The sequence below is a fragment of the Dreissena polymorpha genome, chromosome 1, assembly GCF_020536995.1.
Source record: "Dreissena polymorpha isolate Duluth1 chromosome 1, UMN_Dpol_1.0, whole genome shotgun sequence".
Classification (NCBI taxonomy): Eukaryota; Metazoa; Mollusca; class Bivalvia; order Myida; family Dreissenidae; genus Dreissena; species Dreissena polymorpha.
In genome coordinates this window covers 165,828,238-165,850,368 of record NC_068355.1, presented here as the reverse complement: position 1 = coordinate 165,850,368, position 22,131 = coordinate 165,828,238, and the positions used below count along the sequence as shown (strand labels likewise).

Sequence of the window (22,131 nt, the reverse complement as noted above, 5' to 3'; positions counted from 1 at the left end):
AACTAGTAACTGTAAATGACTAATTATCTTTCCACGATGAAGGAATCCAAACAGACGTTATCATACTAGACTTTTCCAAGGCGTTCGATACTGTGCCTTACGAAGAACTTTTGTACAAATTGAAATGCTACGGTATAACTGGAACGATACATACGCAGCTAACAACGTTTTCTTACAAAGCGATTTATGCAAGCTGTAGTAGAAGTCTCCCAGAAGACCACAGTGGACTGCGGTGCTCCCCCAGGGCACGGTACTTGGCCCCCTCAGGTTTTTATGTCACATAAATGACGTGCCACTTTCGGTCAAAACACAAGTGCGCCTTTTTGCGGATGATTGCCTGCTATATCGGAAAATAAAATCTCAGAAAGACTTTGAAATTCTTCAGAATGACTGGAAAGAACTTGAAAAATGGGCTGATAAATGGGGCATGCGTTTTAACGCAAAGACGTGTTATGTAATGTCAATTAAGAACAAGACTCCACACTTTTATTCTCTATGTGACCATATTCTCAAACAAGTGCCCGATAATCCATACTTGGGACTAACCCTATCTGATGACTTAACCTGGTCAACACATATTAGTAAATTGACAAAGAAATCGAACTCGACAATGGCCCTACTGCGTAGAAATTTAAAGACCTGCCCTATAGATTGTTGGAAAACAACGTACCTAGCACTAGTGAGATATTGCTTGAACTATTGCTCTTCAATTTGGGATCCTTATTTGACTCGTAATATAGACAAAATTGAACAAGTGCAAAACAAGCTGCCCGTTTCATAACTGGAGACTACAAATCACGAGAAGAAGGCAGCGTTACCAACATGCTAAAACAACTAGTACTACCATCGCTCCAAGAACGGTGCAAAATCAACCGCCTAGTGATGCTCTACAAAGTGGCAGAGGGGGCTGGTACCAGCTATTCCAGCAACTGAATACTTAAAACCAGCAAGGGTTAAAAGACATAAAAAGGCAAAACAATATAGTGACTGTATATATATATATATATATATATATATATATATATATAGCAAGGGTTAAATGACATAAAAAGGCAAAACAATATAGTGACTGTATATATATATAGCTAACTAACAAGCGCACTCTCCGGTGTACCACGCCGTAACTGGCCCTTCACCGTACCAAACAGAAGCAGAAGAATTCGAGACTTGCCTCTAGTTTGTAAGAAAATGCTTTGTAGAGTCATCGTTAAATTAAAAGGACTTGTTCACAGATTTTGGAATGTTTTGAATTTTAAAATTAGCCTTAAATTGATAAATGTAAACATCGGAACTAAAAAGCTCCAGTATAAAACAAGGAAAAATATAGAGAGGAAAAAACTATCAAAACCCGGGCTCGAACCACTGACCCTGTGAGTAAAAGTCAATCGTTTAAACCACTCAGCCATCGATTCGTGCTAATACGAATCTATGTGTGTGTGTGTCAGAGTTTATTTATATGTCATCGCTGTTTCTTCGCGACTACCTTATGTACTGACATATAAAATCTAAATGAATTTTTAACTTTATATACGCAATCCAGATAGTGCCAAAATATTACGATAACAACATAATCTCCAAAAGATGGGTATAACGGATATTTTAGAGCATGGTAAATATTCTATATTATTGTTTCCTAACAAATAACATGACTACAACGAAACATTGCGAATCTGAAACCTTTTTTTTAATTTATCAATCTACCAAACTGTCAACAGGTCCCTTTAATAGTGTAATATCTTTGATATATGCGTTACAGCTTTCGGTATAAAGAGAACTTATAGTGCCTTGCAATTGTGGTCGATGATTTTTCAAGCTGGGATAAGTATGGACCGTGCTTCTTTGTATACTAATAACTAAAAAACCTATCTCATAATCGTTTAAAATGATTTATGAAACTAACGATACTATATAGTAGCGTAAAATGATCGCGAGTCGGACGCGTTCTAGAGTTGGACAATTTTGCATTTATTTATATCCTATTAAAAGTACATCGAAATTGAGTAATAAGTATTCGATTCACGCATCATGTTTTGGGATTCATGATTTCATTGTGTACCTGAACCTGTCCATATGGACTGAGTTCGTTTTAGACGCGCGCTTTGTTTATTATTACGTTTAGAGTGAGTGAGAGGTCTGGCTTGTCCCAAACCGGTTTAAACCTCGAGTGTTTTGCATCGTTCACAGGCGATGTTCCCATGTTTTATCACTTGTGTTTATTATCGTTGTACAATTATACAAGATTTTGGATAAGAACAAAAATTTCCGTCCTTACATGGTTTTTGGATAGTTTATTACTTTATTTCAGTCACATTCACATACATACATATAAAATCAACACAGCAAGAATATACAATAACATCATGTACATGACCGTTCTTTTAGAACTATAAGTGACTATAATTCATATTAACATCATTTTGTAATACAATGTAATTGGTAATGCTTCCGAGCATGGATTGTAATTGTTTGCCATGTAAATCGTGATGGATCGCGATACAGAGTCTCCCTATTGTATCTTCTTTCGTATGGCTACGAGTGCAGTACGTTGGCGGTACTACGATTATCTACGACATTTGTAGAATCGGAAAATCATTATTGACGACTTCATCAAGGTATTATACGAAATGTTACGGTTATTTATTCTATCGTCGGGTATAAGCTACGGTAACTAACGATAGCATACGAATGCCCACGTTTAACTTGAGATTGTGGTACGGTTGAAACCATTTCGATAACCCTACCAAGTGCCGATAGTCCACAAGCTTCACACAATGTCGTGCACAACCAACTTTAGTAGGCAAACGTAGAGCGCAGAAAACTCGCGTTAAACCATGTATGCAACATGACAACATCGTGTCGTTTTCAGACATGTTTATTTTTAGTGTATCTTAATTAAAAAAAAAATATCGGCAAAGTTAGTACACTTCCTTATGCAATCATATTGAAAGAAATGTGTCATCAAAAATGTTTTAGAAATTGGCTTTACAAAATACGCTCCGTATAAAAACAACTCTTTAATAGATTTTCGTATTTTAAAACCTTGAATTAAATGTACAAAACTATAATATCGACAATTAACTCAACGAATAATAATATTTAAAGAAGTCAAACATTCTTGACTTGAGTTCAGACGCGGGAGCTTTGTGACTTAAGTGGTGGTAAATTGCTAGAAAATGGTAGATACACTTGGACGATATATGTAAATGAGGTATAGCAACGGTATTTCCCATTAAATGCGCGATTTATTAAAATTGTACATTTCCTCTGTGCGGAAGATATTTATATAGCAGCAAAGTTTAATTGATGACTTCATTAAGAAAAAATAAATCAATGCCTTATTTTGTTTGACGATGCATCTAGTGATATTCGAACTCACACCTGCAACAATCGCACACTTCAATAAGGAGTCTGCTACGTCATATTTCTGTCATAAAAGCAGTACTTCATGTAGATTTCATGTATTAAGATTTTAATCATGCTGGAGATTTTCACGCGCCCGCGTGGACAACGTTCAATGTTAATAAAAATAATTAATTTATTGAGAGTTTATAAAACGAAACCCATGTGTAAAAATAAAAATATTTTTTTTAAAGATAATCTAATTGTATACATAATTATACCATGTTAACTGTCACCGTCGATATACCCATTTAAAAGGCGAGTAATATTATTTCTGAATCACGAGTTATTTTATACTTGAAACAAGAGATGTTTGCAAACATGCATGCTCACACCCGTTACGTGACCTTTTGCTTGTTGCTTTGACACACGATGGATGTCTTCCTTTCTTTATGACTAAGCAGCATACGAACTTAATTATGAGTCGTGTTCTGAGAAAACTGGGCATAATGCATGTGCGTAAAGTGTCGTCCCAGATTAGCCTGTGCAGTCCACACAGGCTAATCAGGGACGACACTTTCTGCCTAAATTGGATTTTTGCTAAGAAGAGACTTCATTTAAACGAAAAATGTCATTAAGCGGAAACTGTCGTCCCTGATTAGCCTGTTGTTTTTGTTACAAGAACCTGTGATATTTGCCTTAAACCTACGATCTCAAAATCAATAGGCGTTCATTCCTCGTATTCCAAGTAACCATACACATTTACATGCTCTTATCTGGAATCGTTCTCTAGATATCGTACGGAAACGAAATGGTCCATTTCATTTTGCAAGCCCCTGTTACATTGAACTTTCACCGATTGACCTCAAAATCGACAACTGTCTTCCTTTAGTCCCAATTAACGATCACACCAAGGTTAAAGACCGAAGGTTAACGCGTTCTCTAGATATTTTGCGGAAACGAAATGCTCTATGACCGACCATCAGGCCGGCGGACAGGAAAAATACAACATACCACCTCTTTTCGAGGGACGGGGATAATAATAAACTTTGCTCTATGAATAACCATCGATTCAAAATTTCAAATGGCAAAACAAAGAGCTTACATTACTTTCATGGATTTACCTCACTTCGAAGATATAACGGATTAACATCGATTGAGTGAACAATATTTTGCTTGTTACATCTTCTCCATTAGCATTGTCAACTTTATTGAACACATTCAAGACTGCTTTTTTCAAAAGCAAATTTTACAGGCGGAAATTTCGCAAATGCCATGCCCAATGTAGTAATTTATTCCGTGAACTACACCAGGCTCTATTTCTTTGTATATTTGTATGTATCGATAAACGAAACATGAAATACGAATTCAACTAAATTGATATCACAGTAAACTAATTCGTTATTCTACACACCAGATCATACGAACAAAATGACACGTTAATCAAACTACATGCCAAATAAGTTCTTTTGAAGTTTCGGAAAACTATAGCGTTGTTCACACTGCTATTTAACATAAATACAAGAACCTGTAATAAATATCTCAAAGTCAGGAATAATCGCCTACAACTATTAAATTCCTTTTTAACGCGGTTAAATCGCTTGTTCAGAATGAATTATATGGTGCCCGGGATTATTTGCCCGAACCGATGCGCAATTAGAGACTTTGATACTGATCGTACCCCGATACGAAACCACTTGAGTACGGTAAGGGATTCCAGAGCGTGTTAACCGTTTTCATAGCAACGTCGCGCGTATTTCCTTTGATATGCTTTTCCGTGGAAAAATGAATGTTGACGTAAAAATGTTCCCAGGCTATACGTTTAAAGGTCAGAATCTACGTTATTGAAGCAGAGTTAGTAAGTACCGGCGCATTTGTGTAGAAACCATGACGCGTACAACACTTGGCAAATCAGTATGTACATTTATAGTTGTTATTCTTCAAAAGGAAGCATACGATATATATTTTTTTGCCTCGCATTTATTAAAAACTTATCAAAATATATTTCATAATAATGGTTAAAACTATCAACGAAATACTGTAACCAAATATATGTCAAATATTCAGAATGTGATGACCGACCTCAAACGAACAGCATGGCGATACGACGTATGAAAGCTATGCGAAGTGCGCGTTCCGAACCCCAGTGGCGGTCAACCGGCTTGATGTAGAGATATTTAAACGGGTTGTAAATGACTCGCTGGCCGTAATGTGTGTGAAAATAAGAAGTGGATTGTTTTACATTTTTAATTTGCGACACTTAAGATGTTACTTTGATTTCATGACGCAGACGACAGTTTAGTCAACGCAGACGAGAGTCCGCACAGACGATAGTGACGATGTCCCGCTCAAGAGTCTCGCCGGACAGTAGCAACTCTCGGCAGGTGACGAGAAATCCTGTGTCAAGTGCGGACTGTTGCTCGGATTACCGGGGGTGTCTGGCGTCGCCGGTCTGAGACGATGGTCGGTATTTCGAGCTTGCGGTCCTATCGCTTGTCCAGTTATGTTTGATAAATTATCTGTGAACGTCTTGACTTGGTCGCTTACTTCTTGCCTCCGCATGGGAAAGTGTACGCTCGAATTAAATGATGTCATTGTGGTATATTTTTGTTGATAATGTGACCAAGAAACCGATATTCAAAATATGTATCTACACTTTATTAGGCATCTGTTGTATCATTCCATTACAGAAAAACGAGAAAAATCGGACGATTTGTCTACTCCATCGACAACGCATTTTAAAATCAAATGAGCCTCGATCTGTAAAAAGGGGGTTTAATGCATGTTCGTAATGTGTCGTCCCAGATTAGCCTGCTCAGTCCGAACCGGTAAATCAGGAACGACACTTTCCGCCGTAACTGCACTTTCGTCAAGAACAGTCTTCCTTTAGACGAAAAATGTCGGAAAGTAAAATCTTTGCGCGGAGACTGCTACTTTACATAAAATAAAACACCTCACCATGTCCAAAACACATGTACATAATATTGTAAAATGGAACAGAGAAAATATTTTGTCAGCGATGGGTTTTTTGCCCTAGCAAGAGTCTAACTTGAAGGGTTCGATTTCCGTCTCCTGAGTACGTTACTGTGGTCAAAGCGACGCCGATCAAGTAATCAACTATGCACCCCTTTACAAAATAACTAATAATAAGAAAATGTTCTGCTTAGGCATAAAGCTGTTATTTAAAAATCGATAGCTTCCGGTTTTAGAAAGAAATTGCGAATTTTATACAAGTTACCAAAGTTTCCTCATCTCTCCATATGAAAGAACAACAGAAAGCATTCTGTTACAAATGAACGCTTTGTTATTACCCGCTCAGAAAGCATTATGTTACAAATGAACGCTTTGTTATTACCCGCTCAGAAAGCATTATGTTACAAATGAACGCTTTGTTATTACCCGCTCTTAAAGCATTCTGTTACAAATGAACGCTTTGTTATTACCAGCGCAGAAAGCATTCTATTATAAATGGACGCTTTCTTATTTTCCGCTCAGAAAGCATTCTGTTAGAAATGAACGCTTTGTTATTACCAGCGCAGAAAGCATTCTATTATAAATGAACGTTTTGTTATTTCCCGCTCAGAAAGCATTTTGTTACACACGAACGCTTTGTTATTACCCGCTCATAAAGCATTCGGTTACAAAGGGACGCTTTGTTATTACCCGCTCAGAAAGCATTCTGTAACAAATGAACGCTTTGTTATTACCCGCTCAGAAAGCATTCTGTTGCAAAGGAACGCTTTAACAATTGGATTACCAAAGTACGGGACTTGCTTCAAAGTACTGGTTTTGTAGATATTTGGATGTATCCAGAATCAGTAAATACAAATGTATTTATTCCTATATTTAAAACTAGACTTATTACTATGTACATAGGTTTGAGGCTAAATGATTTAAATGTAAAACGTTCATTAACTTTATACAAAGAATTGAAACATCGATTTGAATTCTCTGATAACCTTAACATAACCCAAAACTTAATTTAAGAAAAAAACATATGCAAATTAAGACTTTCGTCCCACATGTTAAAAATTCAATCTGGGAGACATATAAATATTCGTAAAAACGAATGCAAATGTAATATATGTAACTCAAATTATATCGAAGACGAATATCATTTTGTAATTTTATGTCCCCTTTATACAGATATTAAAAACATGTATATTGACAAATTCTATTTTAACCGACCTAGTAAAACCAAAGTCCTAAATAAACTCGCGATATATTGTAAAAATGCTTTTAAAATGATAACTGATACATTGAATGCAAACGTTGAGTAATGTGATGGCCTAAGTGCATTTTAACACTTAATTATTTACTATTTCGGTCACTTTCTCATTACTATGCATGTGCTTATTGCTTATATATTGTCAGTTTTGTACATGTAACGATGAAATGGAAATGTTCAAGTTATATGAATAAACTTTCTGTTCTGTTGTGTTCTGTTTGTTATTACCCGCTCTTTACCACACACAACGCCACAAGAAGATAGTAGCTTTTGATTCACTAACAATGCTGCATCATGATTCGCGCAAAAAAAACTATTAATGTAAAATTATGTTTATACATTGAACGTTTTAAAGGGATCTTTCCACGGTTTGGTAAATTGACAAAATTGAAAAAAAGTTGTTTCAGATTCGCAAATTTTCGTTTTAGTTATGATATTTGTGAGGAAACAGTATTACTGAACATTTACCATAGTCCAATATAGCCACTATATGTATCTTTTGACGATTTGAAAACCTAAAACTTATAAAGCGTTGCAACGCGAAACGATTAAATAATTTGGAGAGTTCTGTCGTTGTCGTTTAAATTTACGAAACTACGAAGATTGCTTATATAAAGTATAAAATACTTAAACTGTGTTTACCCGGCGGAATAGCCGAGAGGGCCAATGCGTTTTTACTTCAGACTAACTCCAAGACTCCGGGGGTCACTGGTTCGAGCCCTGGTTCCGTCTACTTATTTTCCTTTTTTTAATTTTATTCTTGATTTTTTACTGGAGCTTTTAATATCCAATGTTTACATTTATCAGTATAAAGCATTTAATGACAAACTTCAAAATATGCCAAAATCTGTGAAAAGGCCCCTTGAATAAACGCAATGAATGTACATTGATCACAAGTATAAAAATATAATACTTGCTAGATTTGTTTTTAGAATTTTTATTTCATTAAAATATATGGGGCTACAAAAATGTAGATTCTTTCCCAGATACACGTGCATAGGGTCATTTGGTAAAAAGCATGGCTACGACAAAAATTATACAACAGACATTACGCATCAAATTGAAATAGTTACACGAAATGGTGTGAGCACTTCCTTTATGCATAGGAATTTTATTTGTGTCATTTAAATGACTAAAATTATAAGGAGTTGTGGAATGAACAAGCAAATATTAACGTAACATACATTTTAAACTTAAAGAGACTTGTTAAATGTTTAGCAAAATGACAATTAAAAACAATATGTTAAAAGATTCAACAATGAATGCATTCATTATATTTAAACAAGCAAAACAACTCTCATGACTGTATATTTTTTAAATATCGGTTTGTTAATCATCGATCGAAATCAGGAGATTATAATGCGTTTGTATCTTTTCATCGATAAGAGTAATCGTATTACAAAAAGAGCGTTTAAACTACATGTTTGTCCATAATTCAAAAGCCTGTAGAGTGCAATGGTGAACGCGTTGGCTTTTGCTCGAATGATCCAGTGGTCGAATCGCAGGGAATGCATTGTTTTATATTTTGTTCATTGTTTCTTATAAAACAGTTGCAACCTATCCTGAATATAACATTTGTGCGAGTGAATGTATTAAATGACATTGGTCAAAATACACAAATATGTTATCAAGCTACTTTAATTTCTCATACAAAAGAAAGAAACGGTAAAAATGATCAAGTACTTTCCAGCTGGTTCTATCATGTACGTTGAATTTGAGCTGAATGTGTACTAGTACTGATTTATGATTTTTTTAAATGAAGACAGACTCTTTTAGTAATTTTAATTGCAAACAATTATTCATAGCATGATGCTATGTCAACATGTATTCGTTGCATGCGCAAAGTGACTGAACATTTGTTTGTTATTCAACGAGTTGGAAATATTTATGCCCAAATGTTATAATTGTTGATATGCATACCTATTGCTTCAAGTTATATAGTCCAGGGATACTATTGAGATATTCGAATTAACAGTCGATGCAGTTTTAACCCACGAAAATTAAACGAAAGTATACGACACTACTGACATGTAATTTCGGTCCTGCAGCCGGTTTTCATCAGTTGCATTATGTAGAGCACATCATATACGTTTTGAAATAAAAATCGAATGACATACATGGTACGTTAAACAATTATTTTGCGCGTGTAATGTTAGCGCTACTAATACACAAAGCTACGCAGAGCAACCTTTGAGCCTGTGCAGTCCGCAAAGGCTAATATCGGACACCACTTCCCGCCTAGGCTGAATTTTTGTTTAGAATGACTTCCTTTAATCAAATATTTCGTAAAAATGCAACGTATGACATTCATTCCTCTTTTTTTTAAATGAACTCTTTTTGTTCGATCTCGTTCCCATGACATACTAACTCGAGAGAACGAATTACTAACTCGTAGAATGTGTTAGCTATGTCGTGGGAACGACTTTCTTAGTTGCGGAACGAGATAGAAAATAAGAAGGGTGCAAAACTGAATAAAAAAAAGAAGGCTATGCAATAAAGAGCAGTGCAGTAAATAAATAGGACGGGATGGGCGAGTTAAAGAAATGACCTCAAAGCGAAATGAAACCTTTTTCGGCGTCAGCTGAATACGCCAGCTTTTCACCTTAGCCTGACCTTTGTTAGCGTCCAATAGAATTCAAATAAAACTTCCCGCGGCCAAGTACAGATGAATACACTTCATTGACTGCATTGGCTGATTTGATAATACCACTAGAACATTGGAAACATGTCCGCGTCTTTGTAACACTGTTTTACTGCGTGTTCAGCATGAAACAGTTATATCTCTTATAAAAAGGCTTTATAGATAGAACAGTTTTACACTCAATCTCGACATCAATACAGTTTGTGCGTACATCTTTTATTTTCAGAGGATTTTCAGCGCGAGAACGTTGTGTACTTAAAGGCCATGTTCTCATATTTAGTACTGACTTCCATATTCCTGTCAACATGTTATATGTAAAAGTATAAAGAGCAGTGGAAGCGATGCCTCACTTTAATGTGTTGCATTTCAACCCGCGAGGTATAAGGGGTCAGTTCGCGGTTAGTGTGTTTGAATGCCAGAGTTTATATACAGGTCAGACCTTCTGTGCTGTTCGGAGTTCGCGGTCAGTTATATAATAGTTATATAATAAAGACGCTATAGCGTGAACTAGGTGAACCAGAATTTTCTTTACCACCAGAAAGATGTGAAATGAAGATATCCAGCGATATTATTTTATGGCATGTCAATAATAGATTCTTAATGTGTTTTCAACAATACCATGATAAATATTATTTTTAATTAATTAACAAGAATTATTCCATCATATTTACTAATGTATTATTGCAGCATATTGACTAATGTATTAAGTATGAGCGCGATGATTCTCGATACTGTTAATAATCGAATCAAATACACGTAGCAATTCCCGATAAACCACTCAAACAGGTTTGTTCGAAGAACGCGCGTATACATATTTAAAATTATGTACGGAGACTTCGCGTGTGGCCGGTTGACTTTGGTTTTCTTTTTTGTATCTATAGGTTTATGACCAGCAATATGTAATAATGTAAAATAAGCCGCGAAAACTCCGCGTAACATCCCGTACTGCGTTTGATGCAGCTAAAAACTGCACAGAAAAAGATATTAGCTATCCTTGATCTCATTCATTTAAATCTTTACCTTCCATAAACTCCAACCACAATCAACGCCGTATATCTTTTTTAAAGATATTTCTTGTTTAAGCGTATTATATTATATATTAACACAAACAGCAGTCTACAATTTGGTTCGTTAGAATAACAGAAATAATAAAACACATAAGCGCAATAACCTGTCATAAATTTGGTTTGTAATTTTTTATGTTAATGGTAAGTATATTCCATATTTCGTTGCCAAGAATATTGTTAAAAATTTAAATCTGTGATAATAGAAAATGATAAAAATTCAGACCACACGTTTGCTCTCGTTCTGTTCTGTTCTGTTCGTTGTGTACTTTGACGCAGCACTGTTTCTTCTTTTCTTGAGCTTTCATTGGTTTATATTAATCTGAAATTGGTAACTATTAAGAGGAAATAAAATCGTTCTGAACATAAATTTAAAATACCAGAGCTGCTATCAAACAAGGCGATCACTTTAATAACTCGAGAAATACGCATTAAATTAAGGCTCAAACTCCGTACCCTAAATCTAAACTTCTGCATTTCAATACGTAACGTAGTCTCGAAATTTATCATGTCATAATTGCATCTTAATTTACGCGGGACAACATTCGGATTAGGGCGATACCGTGTAAATTGAAATTTATTCCGAAACCGAGGTTTAAATAGTTATCATGTAAATCTGGTTCTAATCTATTAGGCTACTTCACACCGTTTACCTCGCTACCAAAACATCGCCCCTGATAAATACCCGCCCCTGAAAATGTCAACGAATGACATTGCGTTACCGGATCGTCAAACGATTTTGCGGGATAAAATGCCGTTCCCTCGACCAATTGAAACACGTCGTATGATTTTGCCCTTGTGACACCTTAAGAGATCTTGAAATTTGACATGATGATTTTCACGGCTAAGATAAAAATAAATCAAATCTTGTTTAAAACCACTTGGTGCAAATGTTTGAGCTAGTTTGCCTTCTTTCATGTATACAGACAGACATACGAAGGACTTAGTGTGGTGTTTTGCCTAGTTTCATAATTCTTAATGATGTTTATTTACGTTTCTTTAATTCCTGTTTTATAAACATTTGATGGAAACAATAAAACAGTTTGCGAATATTTTGAATCAATATTTATGAAATAAGAAATTAACATTTACAGAATAATAAACGAAGAAAACTTTTTTAGACGCTGTTTATGTGTTGATTTTAAAATGTATAACACAACATTGCAAAGTGGGTATTTAGAAGGAAACGGATTCCAGAACGGCTTGTACAGTTCACTGGGATATGACGGAAGTGGCATTAAGCTTCATCACGGCCATTTTCAGGAAACGCAGGAAAATTGTTACCATGGTTACAATAGCGCGATTACTGGAAGTGTTCACTATGCGTCACGGGAGCCGCCGTCATACACGGAATCAACCGTGTTTCACAATGGCTACCTTACCGGAAGCGGATCACCCTACTACAAGATGAACGGTAGCGGCGATTTTGGCGGTCTTCCAAGAGAAGGGATGCTGCTTAAAACGGATATTGTGGACGCTCAGCTACATGATAGCGTAATCGGACAGAGGTTCGAGTCCGAGACCTCGGACCTTAATGACGTTCAAAGCGATCATCACCACCATAGCCACCAGAACCACCAAGCGACATCTCATACAGGGGAGCATAATATGAAATTGGTGAGTGATCAACTGTCTGATTTTAAAAATGACCTCTCGTTGCAAGAATCGCTGTCACCAAACAATTCAGCAGAATGTTTGAACGCCATTGATATTAAAAGCCAAGAGGAATGTTGCAAGGCCGACGGCAGCGTCGAAACCGAGGGAACGACGCAAGAAGACGACAAGGCGCGCGGAAATTCGGACGTGAAGCCGGCATTGTCGTACATTGCATTGATTGCCAAAGCAATATTAGAATCCACTCAGAAAAGACTAAGCTTAGGTTCGATCTATAATTGGATTGAAAAAAATTACCCATATTACATCAACAAAGGCCAAGGGTGGAGAAACAGTGTTCGGCATAATTTGTCGCTTAATGACTGTTTCATTAAAGCAGGCCGCTGCGAGGACGGGAAGGGCAACTACTGGGCTATCCATCCGGCGAACATTCAGGACTTCATGCGGGGTGACTTCCGCCAGAGGCGTCGATCCCGTCGCCGCGGTCGTAAGAAGGACTGCGACCTTGGCATATACCACATGGCCAACGGATATATCGGAACCACCCCGCCGTTGGGCCCCAGCGTCTCCTTCAACCCGGCCCCCGCTCTGAGCTCTATTTATTCACCGTACACAGAGGCCGAGCGCCGCGCTTATCGACTAGACGACGCGTTGCTACGACAGAATATGAACAACCCGTTCATGAAGTGGTACCATGGTAACAACAACTACGGAAACCAGACAACCGGGTGTAGCGGCACCCCGTACAGCAATCCCTCGCCTCAGTGGCCCCAGAGTGCCTACACGGACCAGTCAACTTACCAGTTAAACGCAGCTCTTTCGTCAAGGTACCAAAAACCATATATTTTAACTGCATTGAATACGAAAGCGAAAAAAAATGTCCATAAACCTTCTTTTAAGAATGCTTTGTTGTGTACAGAATCATTTAGAATAAAGAAAATTACAAACTTACATGACGTCTAATTGCCTATTTATTTGCTCTACAACACGAAGAGCTAACGACAGTTAACATAAATTGCACAATGTCCGTTTTGTTCTTTGTAACAAATGTGTCGTATTTGAAAACGAATATGTATGTTTATTAATTTTACGAAAATAATTAAACATTATATTTGTTTTCAAATATGATAAATTTGTACCAGTGTGTCTAATACGCCCAATCAATAGCTCCAAATAATTTTTAAGTGATTTAATACCATATTGGATGGCATTTATATTACAGTTTAAAAAGCATGGGTTTCACTGAATACTAGTATCAGTCAGCAGCGTTTGTTGTTTGTCTTAAAATAACGCTGTTACAAAGAACGAAACGGACATTGTGCAATTTATGTAAATTGTCGTAAGCTCTTTGTGTTATAGAGCAAATAAATAGGCAATTAAATAAATACATTCATATGACACACTCAAAATTATTATTTGCATTCAACTTTAATAATAATATCATTTTATTTAATGGCTCTATTTATCGTTTGAAAAATATTAATATTGGAATATGACTGCAACCACAATAATACTGTTTGGCGAGAAATATATATCTTAATTGAACAGATTTTTTTATGGTAATTTACAATTAATGAAATCTCGTCTAAAATATATAATTTATTTTTTCATAATACATGTATAATGTTTTACCTTCCAACCACACGTATTAGTAAATGTTATACAATGTTTTGAATTAAATTGTCATAATTGGAACCCATTCTTTTTCATGATAAATGAGACATTCACACAGCTTTTTGAAAAGTTGGCACTAAAAGAAATAGAAACATAGTGGCATACAATTTATTTCGACTTGTACAATGAACATCGTCAACAAAACCTAACAAAAGCACGCACATATTCGACGTAAGCGGAACAAGAAAGTATTAAAATGCTTATACATACAAAAACAATGTAAAATTAGCGAAATAATGTAAGTGAAATAAGCATTACCAAAAACATGCAAAAGATACATATAATAATTCTCTAGTTGCATTCAGAATCACTTGATTCTTATTTAAGTGATAATTTTACATACACAAGTTTATCAATTCCGTTCTTTTTTTGTATTTTAATATACTTACAAATGTATGCATACATTGTCGGTTGGTTATATAAGGTATGTTTTCTTTTAATAAAATTCGAAAATGTAGGACATATATACACGAAGAGCAATTCGTGTTCGATGTCGTTCAAATTGCAACGCAAACAATATCTTTGGTTTATGGCAATGTTATGCCTATAATATCTACCAGTTTGAAGTCCTAATTTAGTGAAAATGAATCATACATAAATAGAGAATATTTTCGCTTATATTTGTTGTATTTAATACATTATTTTGTATTTTATTATTTTATTATATTATTTTATTATTTATAAAACACAAAATTAATAACGCATGTGTTGTAAAAAATGAATAATTAAAATAAATGGACACATATGTAAATATATATAAATAAATAAATAAATACATAAATATACAAATAAATAATTAAATGCCAGGTGATGTACGTGATATCAGATTGTTTATTTTAGATGATAGTCTGTCGCACTGGTCTAATCAAATACTTGGTAATCCACTTTAAATGCGACACTCTAAGCGAGAAAATCAAACAAGTTTATCGGTGCCAGATTCCTTATCCAAATACCACGGATAGTAAGTCACAACATCTTTAATACTTAAAGTTTCGCATCTATGTATATGCGGTGTTGACGGGAACTATTAAGAAAATATATTGATAAAACAGGATTAAACAATAATTAATGAAGATGCCGCTTTGATTTAATGGCAACGAATGTGTGGGTGTAATATCTGAAGATTTATTGCAATATAAAGAAATTTTGCAATATTTAAAATCCATTCCAATTTTCAAAATATGTTCGTGCATGTGGTTTTAAATGTTTACAGACTCACACGATTTGCATTCAAATATAATAATATTTATAATATATTATTTAAAAAAATAAGACAAGAGACGTTTTCAGGCCGCACTTTGATTTCTGTAAGTTCTCAACACAAATAAATCAACGCTTTTGCAAACAAAGAAATTACCTTACATAATTATTTGTATGATTAAACATATGGAATATATTACATTCCTACAAATACAGTCCGAATGCTTTATAATGCCGATAAAACATGAAAATATATATTACATGTTTAAGGGACCTTTTCACAGATGCTGACATGTATTGATATTTGTCATTAAATGCTTCATATTTATTAATGTTAGCATTTGATCTAAAAAGCTCCAGTAAAAACAAGAATAAAATTAACGCTTAGACCACTCGGCCATCCGTGCTCATACAATGATGTATAGAGTGATGTATTTTATACTTTATATAAGCAATCTTCGTAGTGTCACTAAATATAACGACAACAACCAAACCTTCCAAATAATTAAATCGTTTCGCGTTGCAACGCTTTATAATTTTCAGGTTTTTAAATCGTCAAAAGATGCATATTACGAATATTTTATAGCATGATTACTGTGTCCTCCCAAATATCATACCTAAAACGAAAATATGCGAATCTGAAACAACTTTTTTTTTAATTTTGTCAATTTACCAAAACGTGAAAAGGTCCCTTAAATGTGGTAAAATAGAATTTTTGTAGCGTATGATTTGATTCACTCATCAGATCAAAGCAATCTGCATGACATAAAGGGTATGATTGGCATTGATTTGATATTTTGTTTGAAGGTCTAGTTTGTATTACAAGAATGGCCATTTTCTAAAATCAGACCAATACGAATAACAAGTGTAGCCCTTCACTCGCACATCAACATTTATGTTCGGTGAAGCCCTTCACTCGCACATCAACATTTATGTCCGGTGTAGCCCTTCACTCGCACAACAACATTTATGTTCGGTGAAGCCCTTCACTCGCACAACAACATTTATGTCCGGTGTAGCCCTTCACTCGCACAGCAGCATTTATGTCCAAAGCGGATCCTTAAAACATTTGACGCGGAGGTTAAACAAGGGCATGCACAGACTCATTAACACGAGCAAACATGGGAAATTCATGTCTTATAAACTTGTTGCTTATTTAAATTTATATTTTAATTTGATTGAGAACATCATGTAGTTATAATTGAACATAAATGTCGACGTCTCAAAAAGATAATCAATTGTAAAAACAGGGTTTTTGATATTTTTATGTGAGTTAAATATGAAGTCAAATATATTTGTAATTCATAAAAACGATTCATTTTACTTTTCTTTATTTGTGTAGTACAGTTTTTCACAAAACAATTGCTGTGTTTAATATGTGGTATATTTTGGGATCAAGAAGTCCTGTACCATCGTGGTCTTTTTTTTTTAATATAATTTACAGCATGCCATCTCGACAGCATTTTTACGACGATTTTTCCTTTTTAATGACAAGTTTTGTTCATTCAAATGTCAGATTTTCGGTCATTTCACCGACATTTATAAAAACAAAAATAATTTTAGATTAAGTTTTATTTTTTAATTATAATATGTTCTTGCACCTTCTATTAAAAGACACATCACGAGACTTTTGCCCAGTACGTATACATGTTTGCCGTGAATCTGGAGATGCGACTAAAATAGGTAGCGCCATGATGGCACAGTTATTTTTCCAACACTTTTTTTAAACGGTAGCCGATTCCTTAATCTACTCTTGCCAGGTATATATTTCAGGATGAACTGTGTTCATAAAACTTATACCATAAATCGAATTCCTTCGAGCTATCAGTTTTTCATTAGAAAAAATATTGAGTTGATCGGTGAACTTTTGGAATGTTAAAAGCTCTCTATGAGGAATATTGACCGTAGAATTCTTGTAATCTCCGTTTTAATCCAAACTGGATTTTCGTTTGACATTCTAGAGCACTCGATCGAGACACTGTGCTTCCGAGTCGGTTATCGAAAGTCTATGAAAATCAAGCGCACCCAAATGCGCGCGCAATTGCAGATTTTGTACAAATTTGGACCAAAACTACCAGATTGTTTGGAATTCTGAACACTGTTGTTTATAAATTGTGGACTAGACGAAACTGAAAATCTATTGAATATTATTGTTTTGTCACTTGAACCCGAATTGAGAAATACTTATGAATTTCGTAAACGATATTCTATACACAAATTCCTGAGCATAATCGAAGTATTGACGTGCAAATAATATATTAGAAATATTTATACCGACAGTTTGACATACTTGTCTTCAACGATAATTTATATTTATCTTATGCAAAATACTAGTTTACAGAAATGTTTTAATACTTCATGAAAAATAAATACTCACATGTTTTTCGTTTAGTGGTTCCAACTAGTTATTTAAAAGTTCAAACAGTTTTGCATTACTCATCCATATGTCGTTTTGCCAGACATAAAATAACTAAATGTGATTTTAAAATGCAACACTTTATAAAAACATTAAACATTTTACCCAACCTCAAATTTATTTGTTGAAGGAGAGAACATGTGAAACTATCTTATAAAAATACATTTTCCATCCTAGTATTACCGTTACGATCGAAGTAAAAAAACCTCATAAAATGAAATGTCAATTGTGGGATACTTAATAAAAAATACTTCCTTTTGTTAGCTATCGTCAATTTTCATTATAATAAACATATATAAATATAATACAATCAATTTATTTTCATATAAATAAATAAGTATATGTATTATTTAAATATTTTCAGAAACTACACAGCCCCTGCATTGGTCTAAAAGGTATCTCGCGAGACGCCAACTGACGCAATCCATGACGTCATCAGTGACACAGGATCATCCTTGGAACAAGACGCTAGGAGTGTATGTTCGGCACCGCATATATATGGAATAAACATTTGAACTGAATTAGCTAACACCGAAGATTATTTATTTAAAAAAAGTTTTTGTATGACATTTTTCAAGGTTTAGTTTTCAGCTCCAGTCATTTGTTGCATTCGTTTACTTGGCATAAATAAATCGATAAATGAATTCTAGGAAAAACGAAAACTTACAACAGTCGGTTGCAAATAGCGGACTACTTATTTTTGACCTGCATTTTATTTATCAAAATAACTTTTTTGAGTGTAACTCTAGTAGGAATATCAATATTTTCTGGCTTTTTCAAAAGCAATAACATTTTATTAATTTAGCGCTGATATATTGTTGGAAATAAGCTCAAACATTGACAGCCATTTTCCGCAATGCAAAAACGTCTTCTGCAATAAGGAAAATGCTACAATCGACATTATAAACAATCAGGAATATTGCAAATAATAATTGTTTGCGTCACCACATATAATATATGTATCAATAGGTGATATATAAATCCACAGTAATTTACATAGAAACCGATAAGAATCCGCATAAACAATAAGTAAAACACTCTCTTGATAAGTTTCAATGCCTTATGTAATGAACGTTGTATTACTCTGTAATGTCATAATAATTTTCCCGTTTATTTGCATAGACCGACAAGACCGCCACAAATCAAATCCGCGACTGGTACCAATCCCTATCAATTGTGTCTTGTTGTGAAAAAACTGGGCATAATTCATGTGCGTAAAGTGTCGTCCCAGATTAGCCTGTGCGGACTTCACAAGCTAATCTAGGACGACACTTTACGCACATGAATTATGTCCAGTTTTCTCAGAACAAGACACACTTATTCTTGAGAGTGAGCATAACTTTGAAGACAATTATTTATTGAACATATTAACAATAATCTAATTATAACCACATTTTGTGAACTAATACTTTCGATCTAGTGATATACACTGCATCCAATTAATTTAGTTTATTGAATGCATATTGATAATTGTTACAGAAATATTCAATTAAACTTTGATACTTTAGTACAACTATTGCATTGTCACCTAGAACGCTAGAGAAAAATATGCAAATCGTGGTGAACGACTTAATGCTTGAGTATGTCATTCACGAGTTCATGGTTGAAGAGAATTGTTTAAGACTTATTGTATGGTCTTTGTTTTTTTAAGCTGGGTTCACCGGTAGAGACAATGAAATATTCATTTTTAAAATAAGGAACCGGAAAGAAAGTGTTATTAATGGACATGTATTTTGTTCCGTTTTTGTGGAATCTGCGCTTTCTGCGATTTGACAGTACTTGCTCTCGTGACTGTTGATGATGAGACGTAAAACACACGAGCCTCAATTGGAGAAACTGGCTAAGAAGTAGTCCCATATTAGCTTGCGCAGTCCTCGTGGACGACACTTTCCGCCTAAACTTGATTTTCGCTAAGAAGCGACCATTAAAACAAAAATACCTTAAAGCTGAAAGTGTCGTCCCTGATTTACCTGTGCGGACTGCACACGTTAATCTGGAACGACACTTTGCGCACATGCACTAAGCACCGTTTTCCCACAGCGAGGCTCATTATAACGGTATTGTTGTTTGAGAAATGAAACCAACACGTTTCCGTTTAAACATGATGTCAGTAATTATTGGAATGTCATTTTTATAACTAAACCTATATATTTACGAAATCGCATTGGATCTTCTCTATATTATGTAAATGTTCATCAAGAATACGTTCTTCGTTGTTTTTGTTTTGTTTATAATAATTTATTTTACTGTATGTGATAGTAACAATGAAATCTATGCATTATTGTTAAATATGTATATATATTTGTAAAGTAATTAAACGTGTTTTGTTTAAATACAATGTACAAGCATGAGTGCAACGTTTCTTCTTATTATTTAATAGACTTATCAACATCATGTACACACATCGATGATTGTTGACAGCATCATAAACGTGCTTAAAAGCCAAGACCGATATTCTCAATTCTCTCATAAACACATCCGACATCAAGAACGAGCGAATAATGCAACATTGATATTTCTGCATATATTGTATCTTAAATGATGAATCATTATCATATGATAGATGATTTCATTTTCTTTTGCTGCTTGTTATTTTGTTGTTATACAGTTGTAAAATCGGACTCGTATCTGTATCGTTTGATATCAAATTCAATATATGATAATCATAATAATATGACGAGTAGTACAGTTTGCAAATATGATTCGAAAAAGATAAATGTAAGACGAATGCGTAAAAGAAATCGGTCTTAATTTATCAAAAGCGTTATATTTGGGTAACATATTATACAAAAATGAAACTTTTCATTCTCCGTACTTTTATTATAATAAAATTTAAATATGCAGAAGATAAACAATATTCATCTTTATCAGTGTTTCGGAATGTGTCTGGCGAAGCTGATCCATAATTTCTGTTCTGAATATTCTACAAAAGAGGTTTGCACCGATCTGTCGGTTGCATAAAGATGTATTTGAGAGCATATGTTAATACTTGGAAGACACGCAAGCTAAATGAATTAATAACGCTTCCAACCTTCACATTCTAATGAGTATTACATTGAATCCAGAAGCTAGTGTACTTTTCAAAATCTATATTTTCTCATAATGACTACAATATTTTAAGTATATGCTTACTCGTCTGTTATTTTAAGATCAAATAGCAAACATACTTCACTGTCGAAAGTCCTAATTTTACCAATTTATTCTACCACGTGTTATCGAAAACACGATTTTTCAATTTGACGTTTCAATTTTTTATGGATTCTGAAACTTCCTTAATTTGAAAACAAACAAGAGAAAATAGTAAAACAATGTCGCAAAAACCGATAATTGGTCCCATTATTTGCCCTCGTATTGACTTTACCACTTACCGAGCGTTGAATTTGGCATATTATCGTCTTGTAAAATGATTCTGCAAATTTCTACGTAAGTGAGTGCTTGATTAGTGCGATATACTGGTTTCGAACCGGAGAAATGTCGTAATGTATTGATGTTAAACAGGCAGTCTAATCATCCGTCATGTGCGCCTTTCAAGTACCTGTGGAATTAAACGTACACCGGGTATTAGGAGCTCAATTGTGATGAAAAAGGCAAAAAAACGTCAAATATGGTAAAATCATGTATGGTATCTTTTCCGTCCTCGCTTGGTAAGTGATGTTTTGGAGACACGTTACGCAAAATTGCATCTCTCTATTCACGATCTGATGTCAATATAAAATAAATATAAAAAACATCTCAAGTATTCCGACATGCACTCTTGATTGCTCAAGTCTGCATCAGCAGACGATTAATTGCTTAAATCTGCCTATCTTACGGAGGAGTTCGGAGATAGCCGATGTATCACGATTGGCCGACATGGTGTACTATAAAAGTATGTAATCGTGTACTATAAAAGTATGTATTCGTAAAATATTTGAGTTTTCGATAGTTTGTACATTCGCCCATTTATATATATAAA

General features: G+C 34.6%; 3 protein-coding genes across 3 annotated transcripts in view; all 3 read left to right on the top strand.

Annotated features, from left to right (window-relative positions):
• Nucleotides 1-22,131, top strand: part of LOC127859568 (mucolipin-3-like) — a 297,009-nt gene that overhangs the window by 94,783 nt on the left and 180,095 nt on the right. The window lies entirely within an intron of this gene.
• The window catches only part of LOC127859558 (uncharacterized), a gene marked incomplete in the record, with an annotated part of 282,340 nt that overhangs the window by 219,989 nt on the left and 40,220 nt on the right, over nucleotides 1-22,131 (top strand).
• LOC127859759 (forkhead box protein D5-B-like) lies at nucleotides 12,167-20,527 on the top strand. The gene is made up of 2 exons (XM_052397270.1): nucleotides 12,167-13,713; nucleotides 18,541-20,527. The coding sequence occupies exons 1-2, from the start codon at nucleotides 12,419-12,421 to the stop codon at nucleotides 18,566-18,568; spliced, it is 1,323 nt and encodes a 440-aa protein (XP_052253230.1). The 5' UTR covers nucleotides 12,167-12,418; the 3' UTR covers nucleotides 18,569-20,527.